Source organism: Armigeres subalbatus, chromosome 1, assembly GCF_024139115.2.
Source record: "Armigeres subalbatus isolate Guangzhou_Male chromosome 1, GZ_Asu_2, whole genome shotgun sequence".
In the NCBI taxonomy this organism is placed as follows: Eukaryota; Metazoa; Arthropoda; class Insecta; order Diptera; family Culicidae; genus Armigeres; species Armigeres subalbatus.
This window is the reverse complement of record NC_085139.1, coordinates 308,942,231-308,957,437: the sequence shown is the minus strand read 5'-3', so window position 1 is coordinate 308,957,437 and position 15,207 is coordinate 308,942,231. Positions and strand designations below refer to the sequence as shown.

At 39.9% G+C, this 15,207-nt stretch overlaps 2 protein-coding genes across 6 annotated transcripts in view; one reads left to right on the top strand and one right to left on the bottom strand.

Annotated features, from left to right (window-relative positions):
* Positions 1-15,207, bottom strand: part of LOC134207899 (tau-tubulin kinase homolog Asator) — a 181,327-nt gene that overhangs the window by 46,866 nt on the left and 119,254 nt on the right. The window lies entirely within an intron of this gene.
* LOC134217676 (urokinase-type plasminogen activator-like) lies at positions 70-2,431 on the top strand. Of its 2 annotated transcripts, none has more exons than XM_062696497.1 (5): positions 70-238; positions 389-489; positions 544-1,767; positions 1,829-2,000; positions 2,067-2,431. In XM_062696497.1, the coding sequence occupies exons 1-5, from the start codon at positions 91-93 to the stop codon at positions 2,078-2,080; spliced, it is 1,659 nt and encodes a 552-aa protein (XP_062552481.1). In that variant the 5' UTR covers positions 70-90; the 3' UTR covers positions 2,081-2,431. The 2 variants fall into 2 exon arrangements, with proteins under 2 accessions (XP_062552481.1, XP_062552474.1); XM_062696490.1 differs by having other exon boundaries at positions 2,062-2,431.

Below are 15,207 nucleotides of genomic sequence, written 5' to 3'. Positions count from 1 at the left end.
CTTGATAAATTATCCCTAACTGAATGACACGAGCTTACATCTCAGATAGAATTCAACAGTCGAGCCGAAAGCACCCATCTGTACAAAAACATGGTCCATAGCAGAACCGCATGGTGTGGTATTATAGCTCTGTTAACAATTAGCAGTGGAAAGTGCGACGATGATTTTTGGAGCGAGAATGACAATTCATTCGTGCCGACTCCACCAAGTGATTATGCCTCCCGAGTGAACCTGGAAGGTACGAATAGTTTGCACATGAAGTTAATACGACATTTCAAACTTTTGAAAGAAACATTCAATTTGTTATGGTAGTTTGAATAGTTTAAAATTCCAAATTTTTATTTTTCCATCCTGAATAAACTTGAAGTTGTTATTTAATTTATCACAGATTGTTATGAGCGGTTCTACAAAGAGAAGCGTTTCCTTATCAACGGTAGCCCATTTGTACTCAATGGAGAGCCAGTTGCGTTGGGAGAGTACAGTTCTTTCGTGAGTATCGATTCCAGTTTCGCAAGAGCTGTGATGAAACATATTGCTTCGCAGGTTGCCATTGGGTGGACTCGCAGCTCATCAAAAACCGATTACCTATGCGGAGGAGTGCTGATCACGCTGAAACACGCTCTGACGGCTGCTCACTGCGCCGTAGACGCCAACCAAAAGAGTCCAGACACGGTTCGACTCGGGGAAGTTGATTTATCCAGCTCGGCCGAAGACCATAATGCACAACAGATCGCTATCAAACGGTTTGTCAGGCATCCCGATTACAGGATATCGCGATCCTATCATGATATTGCCCTAATCGAACTGGAACGAAGTGCTGAGCCTGGACCGTTCGTCTGTTCGGCTTGCCTTTATACCGAACAAAAATTGAATTTTGACCATTTGACGGTGATGGGATTTGGTGCCACAAACTTCGGTTCTGCTTCAAGCCCAGTACTGCTTAAGGCGGATCTTTCTTTGCTTGAAGAAGCAGATTGCAAAGCACAGTTCCCGGCTAATCGCAAGATAGCGGAAGGCATAAAGTCAAGTCAATTCTGTGCGGCTGCACCCGATAAGGATGCTTGTTCCGGTGATTCTGGAGGGCCGATATTGATTGATTTAGTAGATCCATCTAGGGAGAAGAAAATCCCGTTCGTTGCCGGTATCGTGTCTACCGGGACAGGTTGCAGCGATGGATCCATGGGTTTGTACACTCGAGTGGCATCTTATATCGATTGGATCGAGGCTGTCACTGGAGTATCGTTTGATTATGAAAATTGTACTCGACATACAGAGTGTGAGAGATACTATGATAGAGCTACAAGCGCAATTATGGTACCACAGTTTTATATCGCCACTCACGTCTATTTGAAGAACGACAGAAACGGCGAATCCAACTGTGGAGGAACGCTGATAGACTACCGGCACGTCGTCACCTCAGCCGATTGTGCCATGGGACAAAACAAGCCAACATTCATACTGCACCGGAGAGGTCATGTCAATATCACAAAAATTACAATTCACCCCGAAGCTCACAAGGAAGAACACAATTTGGCTATTCTTGAATTGGACATGTATCTCAATACAAACAAAACTTTTTTTTCGGCCGCCCCTGCCTGTTTGCCGAAGGAACCAGCCGCTCCACTTCCGCGACTTTCCGTGTCAGTCGTTGATCCACATTCCAAGCAGCAACTGGTCATGCACGCAATGGTATCCCAGGAAACAAATTGCGCCGAACAATTTATATGCACAAAGAATAACGAAGATCTGGCTCCCGAAAGCTGTGCGGTAATAAATCGAGTGTTTTAAACTAAAACGCATAGCTTTAAAAAAAATGGTTCTATTCCAGGTGCAACCCGGAGCATCCGTTACGAGCATTCGCTCGTTCAATGATGAAGTACAATTCATATATGGCGTTAATACGGAGAGTTCCAGCTGCGCAGGCCGAGATGTACAGCTGAAAGCCGTTTCAATTGCTCGGCATCGCTCCTGGATCGAGTCAGTAGTTCTGAATCACAAAGGTTAGTCCGTATTAGCAGTCCTTCATCTATTTAACTAATCGAAAACCACTGATTCATGTAGTACAGGCGAGAATACCTGAGGAAGCTCCCATGCAACAGGAATACTTCGAACGTCCTTGCACTGCTTGCCACTACTAGCGCAACATCGAAAAGGGTTGACGAAGATTAAGCACTGCTTGTTCGAAAAATTTCAACCGATCGTTTGCTGTCCGAATGCTTATCTATAATTTAGAATCTTTAAAAAAAATTTGATCCTTTTATGAATAAGACCAATCAGTAATGGAATATGTCCTTACCTGCTGCTACCCGCATATTACTTAATGGTGATTGTACTTCCAGTCCTAGCAAGTTCCAAAATTGAATTCCAATATCCAAATCAAAACAGCAAATACACTTTCAAAATACAATCACCAAATCAAACCTAAAAATTCAATTTCATATTCTATCATTTTTTTTTATCTTCCCTGAAACTAATCCAAAATTTGTTTGAATCCAAACTCCAAATCATTTTTCTTATCCACATCCAATCGGAACTGTAAATGATATCCCATACGCCAATTTCTAAATCGAATGACACAATCCGTTTTTTTTTTCAACTGAGAACTTAAAACCTTCATCTCTAGGGGCCATGTAGAAACCATGTGGTCGTACAGGGGAAACTACGTGGTTTTATTATTTCAACCTTACTGTAATGTTAAAAACAACTCACACTTAGAGAATCCACTTGCACGATTTTAACATTATTCGCCAAGATTTTTATTCGGAACGATTACTATGGTGCCTTCTTTTGGGGATCAAAACGTGTTACCCCTTCTGCAGAATTCCCATCCCAATTGTTAAATGCTTAGAAATCGTCGCTTGTCAAGTAAAAACATAGAATAAATTTGTAGTAACTAGAATAGGACCTCAAGATCAAGAAAGTCGAATAGATCTCTCCTTGTGCAAAAATCCGCTATCATTAGGACTAGGAGACACAAGAGCCCCATGTCCGATCGCCGCAATTGTGAACCCCACTGTATGAGCACCGGCATCATGGGATCCACCATCTGATCGCCATTATTGAATGACATATTATCCAGCCACTCTGGCGGGTCGCCTTCCAGACATTGGAGGAACCGTAACGGATTCGTTAACCCGTATATCGCAGGCGAACGAGAATAATCACCATTGGGATTCGGATAGTGGTTCTCCATGGGGGGGTCACTCTGCAGATTCAAATTCGAGACTGTGACGAAAAATGGTCAGGAAGTATGGGCTAACATACCAGCCGTCTTCCAATCGATTTTGAAGATTTTGGTATCAATCGATCGACGAACTCTTTAAGATTTTGCCCAACTACTGCAAAAAATGGGTTGAAAGCGTTAATCTATTGAAAAATTAAATTTCGCCAGGCATTGTTTAAAATCGGTAAACCAACCAATTCCGTATGTGCATCGCAAGCACAGACATCAAATTCGTTCGACTCACGGGCTGGGCTCTAAATCTGAGTTCGATTATTTCGCGGAGACTGGACACAGGGATCGCACAGTACTGTCGCAACGAAGACGCCAGTGGCATCAGTCCCAGCATCGTTTGGTTGCTGTTAGTGGCGCATTGTGAAAAGAAAATCGTTTTTTTTTTTTTCTAAAATTTTATGAGAAGAGTTGATTGCGTCTTGGAACATCAGTGACTGTACTGTAAATTTATTCGAAATGGTGGCGACTTAACGAAAAATCATCGAGCGACTGTCGGCCAGCAGCAGCAATCAAGGGAAAATTTCTACGCAAGGTTCGGACTAATGTTTGGTTACAATGAGTGATTGGAAAATCGCATTGTGGATTGAAAAACCGTTCTTTTCAGATCCATCATTTTACACGAGAGAAGGTAGAGCTGAAAAAAGTTTTTCAAAGTTCATATAATAACCCCTTGGTGATAGCAGAAAGTTGGAGTTAGTAGCAGTGGAAGCGCTCGTCGGAGGGAGATGCTGCAAAATTTATTCGCATAGATGACGTCTATCGTGTTTCAGCGGTAAATCATTGAGTGGCTGACGTTGGCGTCAGTAACAGTGATGTGGAATTTTTTTCTTAATCTGATTTTCTGCGTGTATGGTACAAAAATATACATTTATGCGAAAAAAAAATTGCAGCGTCGCCCTCCGCCTTGCAGTTCTGGCTAGACTGCTGTGCAGGGTTTGCAGCAATCGCTCTTAATAGATAACGAACAACGATAAATGAGAGGCAAACCTCTTCGAATCATAACAAGCCATGGAAAAAAAACTATCGCACTTGTATACAAGTTGGAAAAAACTGACTCGGATAGGCGACCCCCACCGATGGGGTTTGATAAAACGCTTTGTTCTCGCTCATTTCATGTTGGGGACCATATTTTATGGGCACATCTGTGTAAAACAAGTTGAAATGCATCATCAGAACCGGTGCCCCCCCGCAATTGGGGTTTATTGAAAGAAATTTATCATACGTTGTAGCCCCCCGAATCAGTTCATTATCGTATTAACTACCGAAAAACGTCTCTCACGGTATGCTACGGCCTACAAATGGGCGATACCGATACGATATTTTGGGAATCGATATTTTCGCTCCGATTAATCAATATTTTGGATTGATTTTTTTATGTTCGATATTTGACCTATCGATTTTCTGTAGCTGATATCGGATTTCGATTTTTTTTTAAATTCCGAGGCATTACGTGATATCGAGGCATTATCAATATCGGAAATGTGTGATATCGATACAGATAGAAGAAGTGTAAATTACGGTCCTAGATAAAACTAAAAATTATAGAGTGAAATAGTTCGTAGCGCGAAGTGAAAAACACATCGTATGACGGGTAATAAAATTCCCTATAGAATGTTCCATAGTGCATCGAAAAAGACTAAAAATTGGATAAAATATTCTAGTTTTTATTCGAATGTGATACACAACTGTCAGTGAGGTGAAAAAAACAAAGTAGCCTACCGTCGTAGGCAAACAATAACGACATTCAATCAGCGAAGATGTCGGTGCATTGTGATGTTTGCGCCAAAGCAATAGGGTTTCTTACCCCATTCCCGGCCTAACATGCGTACGACTGCATTATTCAATTGATATTTATGACAGGAAGCAACTTTTCCTGAATTTTGTGGGCTGTATAATACTGCATTGGGGTTCACTTCTGCTTAAAAAATAGCTATTCGTGCTAAATATCGTTCAAGAAAGCTTTTATTTGATTTAAATTAACGAGGTGCAGGACTCATTTCCGGCATAGCGATTTCCATTCGGCATATCACAAAAATCAGTGCCCGGCCTAAGCAAAATTTCACTCAATCTCTCAACATTTCTCTCTTATTCTCTCTCGGGATGGTAGAAAATGCGACGTAAACAAAAATATGCACGTTCCACGACAACAAGATGCCAGATGGTATCATTCATAATCATTTTTATTTGGTTGAGAAGATATATTTACTCATCCAATTTTTTCGAAATACTTAAAAACAATATTTTTTCACCTTTTGAAATCGAGAAAATTATAAATAACATGATAGCGTCAACATATTAAACAGTTTTCCTATCAACGATGAAGGATCATTTTCATTCTCCTGGCCTTTTGGCAGCACGGTGCGGCTAGAAGTTTTTGGGCCGAGGTGATTTTTTGTTCGGTTTGAGAATACATTTTTAAATGTATTCTAATTATGTTTATATAAGTTCTAGTGATACGTTCTAGTGATTAGATTGAAGTGCGTGTGTGGAGCATCATGGTGTGGTGATTAAAAGCTTGAAGCAATGATTGTAACGAGCACTAGGACGATTTTCAGGTAGGTGTTTAATTGATGATACCGTTTTGTAAAAGTGGAAAGAATCACTCCGGCTCAGTGGTGTGGCATCGGAGAGTGAGATTTTGAAATCTACATTTTTATTTTCTACAATTGGATCAATTAGGAGTAAAACAAGTGATTGAAAGATATTGAATATTGTGAAAAATAAATGGGAGACTTTTTAAAAATTATCAATCATAAACCTACGGCTTCCAAACAGTATAAATCATTAGTTTTCTGTGTAGTGAGCCGGGAACCGGGTCCATAGGCCCAAGTAGTGATTTACCCTAAATGCGCCAAATAATAGAGTTTTTTTGTTTTGGTGGATGCGGTCAGGCTTTGCATACAAAATGTGCAGATTTAAACAATGCGGAAGCAACCGCTTTACGTGAGTATTTATCCCTAAAATATATGTGCCACGACTGCCGGAAAAAAACAAACTTCTCGGGTACTTATTCAAAAGGACGTATGTGATTTTGTAAACAAATATTGAGACGTCGATTTATCCAATCTGATGGGACTCCCACGCAAACCAACACCACCAACAGGTAGCCGAAGGCTTCCCCTGCCTGTCTGTGGCGATGATTTGCGTGGGAGGGCTCTCAGATCGGACAAATCGACGTTTGAATCTTTGTTTACAAAATCACATACGTCCTTTTGAATAAGTACCCGAGACTTGCTTAAACACAATAATTAGCAAGTGCGATGAATTATTGGAAGCAATCAAGAGTATTGACGTCCGTGTTGAGAAAATCGAAACGTAGTGATGGAAATCCATCATTCAGCTATGCCGCAATCGATGGTAGTAGTAGAAACTTAAATGTGAATGATTCAGTTTTACGATCTGGTAGTGTTCGCAATAAAAGTGTGTCTACAAAATCTGATGACAATGGCCATACTAATGATAATGTGCAAGAAAACAACAATACTGTGAATATTGCAACGGTTGACAATGATAAACGTTCTAAAACCACAGTCGAATGTATAGTGAGAATCAAAGCAGCTTGAGCTTGAGCTTGATTGACTGCTCGTATTTGCTACTCCATTATGACTAAATCAGCTGTTCTTGCAACAGATGTTTGCTTGGGAATAGCACACATCTTCAATGTACAAGTACTTGTGATCTCATTTGTTAGGTCATACTGGCGCCTGCCATGTCAGAATGCAAGTCAATGTAGGGAAGTGGGAGAAAATGTTGATGCAATCACTCGCCCACTGCAAGCCGAATATACCTCTGAACTTGCCACGAGTTCATGCGGAATCTGATGGATTTTTTGGGTTAGGTTCGAGAGACAAAGGTCCGTCTTGGTTAACGAGCTGCCAATGTGATAGGTAGGAGAAAGCAACTGATGGATTTTCTAATTGGAAACGACCTTTTTTTTATAGTTCATTTCCAATTCCAGCAGATTACTGCTAGAATACTCAAGTTGAAGGTATAGGAATAGCAATGGAAACGGCATGGAAGTTCATTTCCAGTTCTAGCGATTGCTATAGAACATGAGAAATATAGAGAAAGATGCAAAGTACATTCTCCTACTGGGACCTGGGATTGAACCCACGACCTCCTACGAATGAGGCAGAAGCAGTAGCTATATGACTACCAAGCCCGTTTTCAAAAACCAGCGTTACATCAAACCAATCAAAAAACTAAAAAGAGGTAAGGAATAAAATAAATCCATCCCAAATGGGTATACGGAATGTGCGAAACGGTGTGAATGGTTCAATTGTTGTTGAATGCGATACAAAAGTGGATGCCGAAGGGCTCAGGAAAAAAGTCACAGAGGAACTGGGTAATGGTTACGAAGCTGCAATTGAGCAACTAAAATCAGGATTATGAATGTTGGTGATGAGTTTGACTGTGACGACTTGAAAGAAGTTTTGAAATCACAAAATGATATTGAGACTATTCAACATTTGCGAATCTTGGAAACAATTAAGCATCGTAGAGGTGTTTTCACTGAATTTACTATAATATGCGAAACAGACCCAGACAGTTTGAGCAAATCATTAGAAAGCGAAAAGTTTACATAGATCTGTACAGATGTAGAGTGACAGAGAATGTTGATGTCCTACGTTGCTTCAAATGTTGTGGTTATGGTCATAAATCAAAGGATTGCGTTAATAATCTTCATTGTGCGTAATGTGCTGGAGATCATGACATTAAAGTGTGCTCATCGGACCAGGTCAAATGTACCAATTGTTGTATTTCAAATGAGGAAAGAAAGACAAAGCTAGAGACCAACCATACAGCATGGAGTTTTGAATGCCCGATCTACCTGAGAAGGCGCAAAATTTCAAGACAGCATACTGACTACAATGAGTAGCAATCAAATAGTGCAGCGGAAATTATTTTGTTAAATATTGCTGGGATTACAGCTCATTTTGAGGAAGTTAAAATTCTTGAACAAGAGAAATTAAAGTAGTCAAAGGCCTGAAACAAGAATCGTATGGTTTACTCTATCACTCATCAAATGCGAATGATAACGAGTTTTTAGATTATTTAGAACAAAATTGGTTTGAAAGCATTTTAAATGAAAACCAGGTGAACTTGATTGCGGGAGACTTCAACATAAATTATGAGAACCCAAGAGACAATGATGGCTTGCGCAAGGTTGTACATTGTTATGATTTGGACCAAAAGGTAAAAGAAAAACAATGCGTACCAGCATGTCGCAAACAATAAAAGATTTAGTTTTTTGTAATGTTAATCAAATTGCAGTGTTGATTGTAAATGATCACAAAATATCTGATCATGAAACATTGGAAATCAATTGTAAAGAAATCGACGACATAGTAGAGGATGTTTTGATAATAAATTGCTGGAAACAATATTCTAGAGAAGCTTTAGTTGCTCTCCTGAGAAACAAATTACTAAATCTAGACCAACATTTGAAAATGGCGTAACTGCTAAAATTTATTCCACCTGAATCTTCTAGACTTTTGGAGGAGTGCTAGACTTTTGGAGGAGAAAGCAGATATTTTATCTACGATTCTGAAAAGAAAGTCTTAACCAACTAGTGGAAGTAAGAAAAATAAAATGCAGGTCGCGGAAAAAGTGGTATACATTAGAAAGGAAAATTCCAGTTGGGATGAAGTCGATTGGCATCATTATAAAGTTTTAAGAAATGAATACTTCTATTCCATTAGAAATGCAAAAGCGGAATACACTCAGAATACAATTGACTAAAATAGAAGTAACAGTAAACAACTGTGGAAAGTTTTAAAGGAATTATGGAACAATAAAGAGAAATCGGCATACTTTAATCGGCAAGTTTTAATGTGAAGAACACAGAAAGCAACCAGGAAATTAGTGAGAATTTTAACTCGTACTTTTTAGATAGTATTCAAGAGATTCATAATAGTATAGATGACAAATCAAGCATCCGGAAGGTATTCTATTTGCAAAAGAGAGCTAACCGCGGTGGAGGTTGGTACTCGGATTCTGATGGCTTTTCCGCAAACGTGACCTTTAAGTGGTCTTGTTGTGTAGAGGTTATCACGCCTATCTAGAGAGTAAAAGATTGAGGATTCGTGTCCCTCCGAGACACGTGGATTCTTTTTCCCAAATTTTATATCAATTTATTTAACATGATATTTAACAAAAAAAAAGCTTGATAAGAAAATTATTTTGAGCTTTTTAGTGGAATGTCTTCACTTGTCATAAGACGAGTTTATACAATCCCATTGAATTCCACCACTTAATTGTATCTTGACAGATACGTATTTCGACCTCAACAGTAAGGCCGTCTTCAGTGTCTTGTACTTGACTCGACTCGAGATACAATTAAGTGGTGGAATTCAATGGGATTGTATAAACTCGTCTTATGACAAGGAAAAAAAAGCTTGTTTGTTATTCGACCAGAACTTAATCTGATTGAAAAAGAATCTTATTGGCATTTCACCCCCAAACTGGGACATAGCCGCCTCGCAGCTTATTGTTCATTAAGCACTTCCACAGTTATTAACTGCGAGGTTTCTAAGCCAAGTTACCATTTTTGCATTCGTATATCATGAAGCTAACACGATGATACTTTTATGCCTAGGAAAGTCGAGACAATTTCCAACCCGAAAATTGCCTAGACCGGCACCGGAAATCGAACCCAGCCACCCTCAGCATGGTCTTGCTTTGTAGCCACGCGTCTTACCGCACGGCTAAGGAGCGCCCCTAAAAAATATGATGTCTACTATGACTGATGATGAAAATGTGACTGTCTACGTATATTATTGCTCCCATACTTGTATGCTCCTAAATCCAGCCAATGAGAGTTCAAACGATAATTCTTTTGTTAACCTTTCCAAAATAGAAATAGGATATTATTCAAGTATGCCGCAAAACAGTTGATCAAATTATTTTTAAGTAGAATGTCCTTACAAGTCCAGATGATTAGTTTTCACTGTTTAACAAAACTCGGTCTCTTGTAACTTAACTTATATGCCTTTTCTAGTCCTACTGTTGAGATCGAAGAACGTAGATTTTCTTCTTCTTCTTATTGGCATTACATCCCCACACTGGGACAGAGCCGCCTCGCAGCTTAGTGTTCATTAAGCACTTCCACAGTTATTAACTGCGAGGTTTCTAAGCCAAGTTACCATTTTTGCATACGTATATATGCTTCTTCAAGGACCAACTGATTGCTCCAGGGAAACCCGTAGAAGGGGACCTTTATGTTTTAGCGCCAAACGAAGTATGACTGGTTTTACTGCTAAAACTGAAATATCATTTCATACAAGTTTCCCTGGGTCAAGCCATAGGTTCCGGAAGTTATCAGAATCGCCAATAATCCATTTTATGTTTATTCCTCGCTTCATGATCGCAAAGCATGAAAAAAGAGTAGTCGAATGACTTCTTTTGGCGCTCAATCTGAAATGTCCTCTTCTGGAACAATCTGTAGGTTTCGGAAGCGGTCATAATCATCAGTAGTCCATCTTATATTCAAACATCGCTTCCTGATCGAAAAACATGAAAAACAGCGTTCGAATGATCAGTTTTGGCGCAAAAACAGGAACGCTTTCTTCTATAGGTTCCCTTGGGACAGTTGGTAGGTCCTAGAAATTGTCAGAGTCGTCAATGGTCCATTTTATATTCATACTGCGCTTCCTGATAGAAAACCATGAAAAAGAGCCATCCTGTGACTTGTTTTGGTGCTCAAACTGAAATGTTTCTTTCAATAGATTTCCTTGGAGCAATGGAAGCGGTCAAAATCGTCAGTGGTCCATTTTATATTCATACCTCGCTATCTGACAGAAAAACATGAAAAACGAACCGTCGAATGACCAGTTTTGGCGCTAAAACTGAAATGTCCCCTTCTACAGGTTCCCCGGGGGCACCCCAGCGACTTTAGCGTTCGTATTTTTTATTGGTTTTTCATTAATGACGTATCAGAAGACTTTTGGAATGTAATCATAATGGAAGATCGGACAAAAACTTGATTCAAATGAATTTGTGGCCTGGTCCCTTTTAAAACTCCCGATCGGCACCGATTCTAAACAAATGGCCATATCTCACTTGATCCTGGTCCGATTTCGAATTTCAACATTTGGTTCCAATCAGAAAGAGCCCTACTTTATTTGTGGTTAATAATATTTTTCTGTTTTTAACCACAAAGTATCCTAATACCCACCACAAATTCACGGTTCTGAACCTACCTTTGAAAAACCCGGAATATCTCCGGTATCCGATGACCATGGTCGGTTTCATGGACATATGGTGAAACTGCATTAAATTTCTAGTTCAGGCATCCCTGAATTGTCAAAATCGGATAATAATTGGCATAGTTACAACACATCTAATTATGCCCAAAATTTGCCTATCCCAGTTATTTTGGACATCCCCTGTATGTCGAATTCGTTTTTAAACCTGGGTCAGTGCCAACCCGAACCCTGAATAAAAAAACATTTTCAGTTCCATCTGTCATTGGATATGTTGGTGTGCGTAGCATCATGTTTGTATTGATTCGAGTGAGAAAAACCTGAATGAACTTATGAATACATAACTTCCTTGACAATTGTTTTCAAAACTGAATCACAAAATTCCCGGAAAAAATAATTTCAACACGCATTTTATTTTAATAAACAGATAGTTTCGTTTCTCCCTTCTGCTTGTTTATTCCGCCCAATCCCACCCACCCACGTGGTTTTGACAGTTGTAGTACAGTTGTATTGGTGAACCTGGTGCGAAACCGTGAAACAACACAGTGCGAACCCAACAGCTTTGGGGTTTAGGTTCGCACTAGTTCCAATCTGAGCGAATAAAAAAACACTTTGACAGCACTTAGGTTGGAACTGGTTCCAACCTAGGTTGGAACTTTTTTAAAACGCATTCGACATTAGTTTTCAACAAATTGCCACCTATATGGATTCGCATTATGCGATTTCTACAATGTACTTTATGATTGTCACCTATATGGATTCGCATTATGCGTTTTTCACAGTGCACTCTGTGTTTCGTCTTTGACGTTCGTCCATTGTTACGTGTTTTGTGACACCTCTCTTTAGTCCCTACACAGCAAAAAAAATATTAATATCCCGTGACGTAATCTTGGTCAATGTACTCCAAAAATCAATGTAATAGCCGATTTGATGTATTTTCACGTCAAATCGGTGTACAATTACACAACTGAACGTAAAATCTAACGGGCAAAATATTTTTTTCAGCTACGCACAAAACACGTAAAATTACCTCTATAAAACAGTAATTTACTACACATAAAATGATGCACATCATGTCAGTTGGAAAAGAAGCGTAATATTACATAATTAGGTTGGTTATTATGTTAAATCAACGTGATATCGCTGAACAATGATGTGATCGCACCCAAGCCCGCTGCTCGAAACGAACTGTCAGTCAGATTAAATCCTCGCTTGTTGTTGTTGTTGGCAAACATGTCGGTGCGCGGAGAAAACTTTTGAGGTTTGAACAAAGTTCTTTTCGAGTGTTTATTAATATTAGACTATGTAGTGCGGAGATCGAGTCTCATTTTAAAAATAAAATTATGCACACGTTTGGTTCGACTGGAAAATTAATTGTATCATGAAGGTAAGTTCCAGATCAGCGGTAAATTCATTGGAATTTTGAACTGTTCCCATGCAAGTCTTTTTATTGTTGCAGTAACCACCGGATTTAAAGAACTAGTGTTCAACGAGTATTTTGCTGGATGCTTTTTAAAATCTACCACTCATAGATTGTCGTGCCGGAGCTCAGTTGACGGTGTTTTCGTTGTGAAGCAAAATGTCAAAGAAGTGGAGAGCCGCAGGCTAGCAGTGGAAAGAGGAAAACCCAAACTCTACCTGGGAGTTAATTTTGATCGCTCGGAGAAACGACGGAAAAGTGATCGTACCTAATAATTGCTGTATGTATGCCCTCAATAAGAAACCACTTCTTGGCTGTATTATACCAAAAGTTGTGAATATGTTTGCTAGTTTAAGTCGCTGTGATTTTTTCAAATGAAAAAGATTGCTGTGAGCTTCGTATAAATACAATTTTATATCCGACCATTATGGATTTAAAATGCACAGCAGGGCTGTTCAAAAATTTTAAAATGGTAAAAAACATAAAGCACACCCAAATTAGACAGTAATATCCCGATTTCATTTCATTACATATTTCATTTTTTTTATTTTCATTTTTTTTAATTAGTTTCACAAATATCAATCAGTTAATGCACTGAAAAGACAAAATACGTGAACGAAACTCGTATTTTCTTGCCGAGAAGGCTCACAAATTTTTTGACAAGTTATTTAATGAAAATAATTGTTGTTTACAGTATTATTTAGAAAAATAAAAATTCTCCGGAAGATCCTCTAGGAATTCCACCGGAAGTAAGGAAGCGTCCACAAATAATGTAACGCTTAGAGGGGGGGGGGGGGGGTTGGTCGAAGTGTGACGATCCATATAAAAATTTTAGATGTTTCATACAAAAAGTATGACATAGGGGAGAGGGGGGGGAGGGGGATTGAAAATGCCCAATTTTTGCGTTACATAATTAATGGATCATCCCTAGCTCCAAAAATTCCTCCGAAAGTTACTCCAACTATTCCTCCGGAAGTTACTCCAGGAATTCCTCCGCAAATTGATTCGGGAATTCCTCCGGAAATTTCTATAGCACTTCCTCCGGAAGTTCCTCTAGGAATTCCTCCGTAAGTTCCCTGAGAATTCCTCCGGAAGTTCCCTGAAAATTCCTCCAGAAGTTCCCTGAGAATTCCTCCAGAAGTTCCTCTGGGAATTCATCCCGAAGTTCCTCCGGAAGTTCTTCTAGACATTCCTCCGGAAGTTCCTCTAAGAATTCCTTTAGGAATTCCCCTGGAGTTCCTCCAGGAATTTCCCAGAAGTTCTTCCAGGAATTCCATCCGAAGTTCCTTTAGGAATTCCTCCGGAAGTTCCTTTAGGAATTCCTCCGGAAGTTCCTTCAGGAATTCCTCCGGAAGTTCCTCTAGGAAATCCTCCGGGAGTTCCTCTAGGAATTCCTCCGGAAGTTTCTCTAGGAATTCCTCCGGAAGTTTCTCTAGGAATTCCTCTGGAAGTTCCTCTAGGAATTCCTCTGGAAGTTCCTCTAGGAATTCCTCTGGAAGTTCCTCTAGGAATTCCTCTGGAAGTTCCTCTAGGAATTCCTCCGGAAGTTTCTCTAGGAATTCCTCCGGAAGTTCCTCTAGGAATTCCTCCGGAAGTTCCTCTAGGAATTCCTCCGGAAGTTTCTCTAAGAATTCCTCCGGAAGTTCCTCTAGAAATTTTTCCAGAAGTTCTTCTAGGAATTCCTTCGGAAGTTCTTCTAGAAATTCCTCCGGAAGTTCCCCTAGGAATTCCTCCGGAAGTTCCTCTAGGAATTCCTCCGGAAGTTCTTCTAGGAATTTCTCCGGAAGTTCCTCTAGGAATTCCACCGGAATTTTCTCTAGGAATTCCTCCGGAAGTTTCTCTAGGAATTCCTCCGGAAGTTCCTCTAGGAATTCCTCCGGAAGTTCCTCTAGGAATTCCTCCGGAAGTTCCTCTAGGAATTCCTCCGGAAGTTCCTCTAGGAATTCCTCCGGAAGTTCCTCTAGGAATTCCTCCGGAAGTTCCTCTAGGAATTCCTCCGGAAGTTCCTCTAGGAATTCCTCCGGAAGTTCCTCTAGGAATTCCTCCGGAAGTTCCTCTAGGAATTCCTCCGGAAGTTCCTCTAGGAATTCCTCCGGAAGTTCCTCTGGGAATTCCTCCGGAAGTTCCTCTAGGAATTCCTCCGGAAGTTCCTCTAGGAATTCCTCCGGAAGTTCCTCTAGGAATTCCTCCGGAAGTTCCTCTAGGAATTCCTCCGGAAGTTTCTCTAAGAATTCCTCCGGAAGTTCCTCTAGAAATTTTTCCAGAAGTTCTTCTAGGAATTCCTTAGGAATTTCTTCTAGAAATTCCTCCGGAAGTTCTTCTAGAAATTCCCCCGGAAGTTCCTCTAG

Excerpts from the sequence above, each read along its gene's own strand:
- LOC134217676 (XM_062696490.1), top strand. The coding sequence starts at position 91 with ATGGTCCATAGCAGAACCGCATGGTGTGGTATTATAGCTCTGTTAACA. Across the intron at positions 1,768-1,828 it reads TGGCTCCCGAAAGCTGTGCG|GTGCAACCCGGAGCATCCGT; the intron begins GTAATAAATCGA and ends GTTCTATTCCAG. Across the intron at positions 2,001-2,061 it reads AGTAGTTCTGAATCACAAAG|TACAGGCGAGAATACCTGAG; the intron begins GTTAGTCCGTAT and ends TGATTCATGTAG.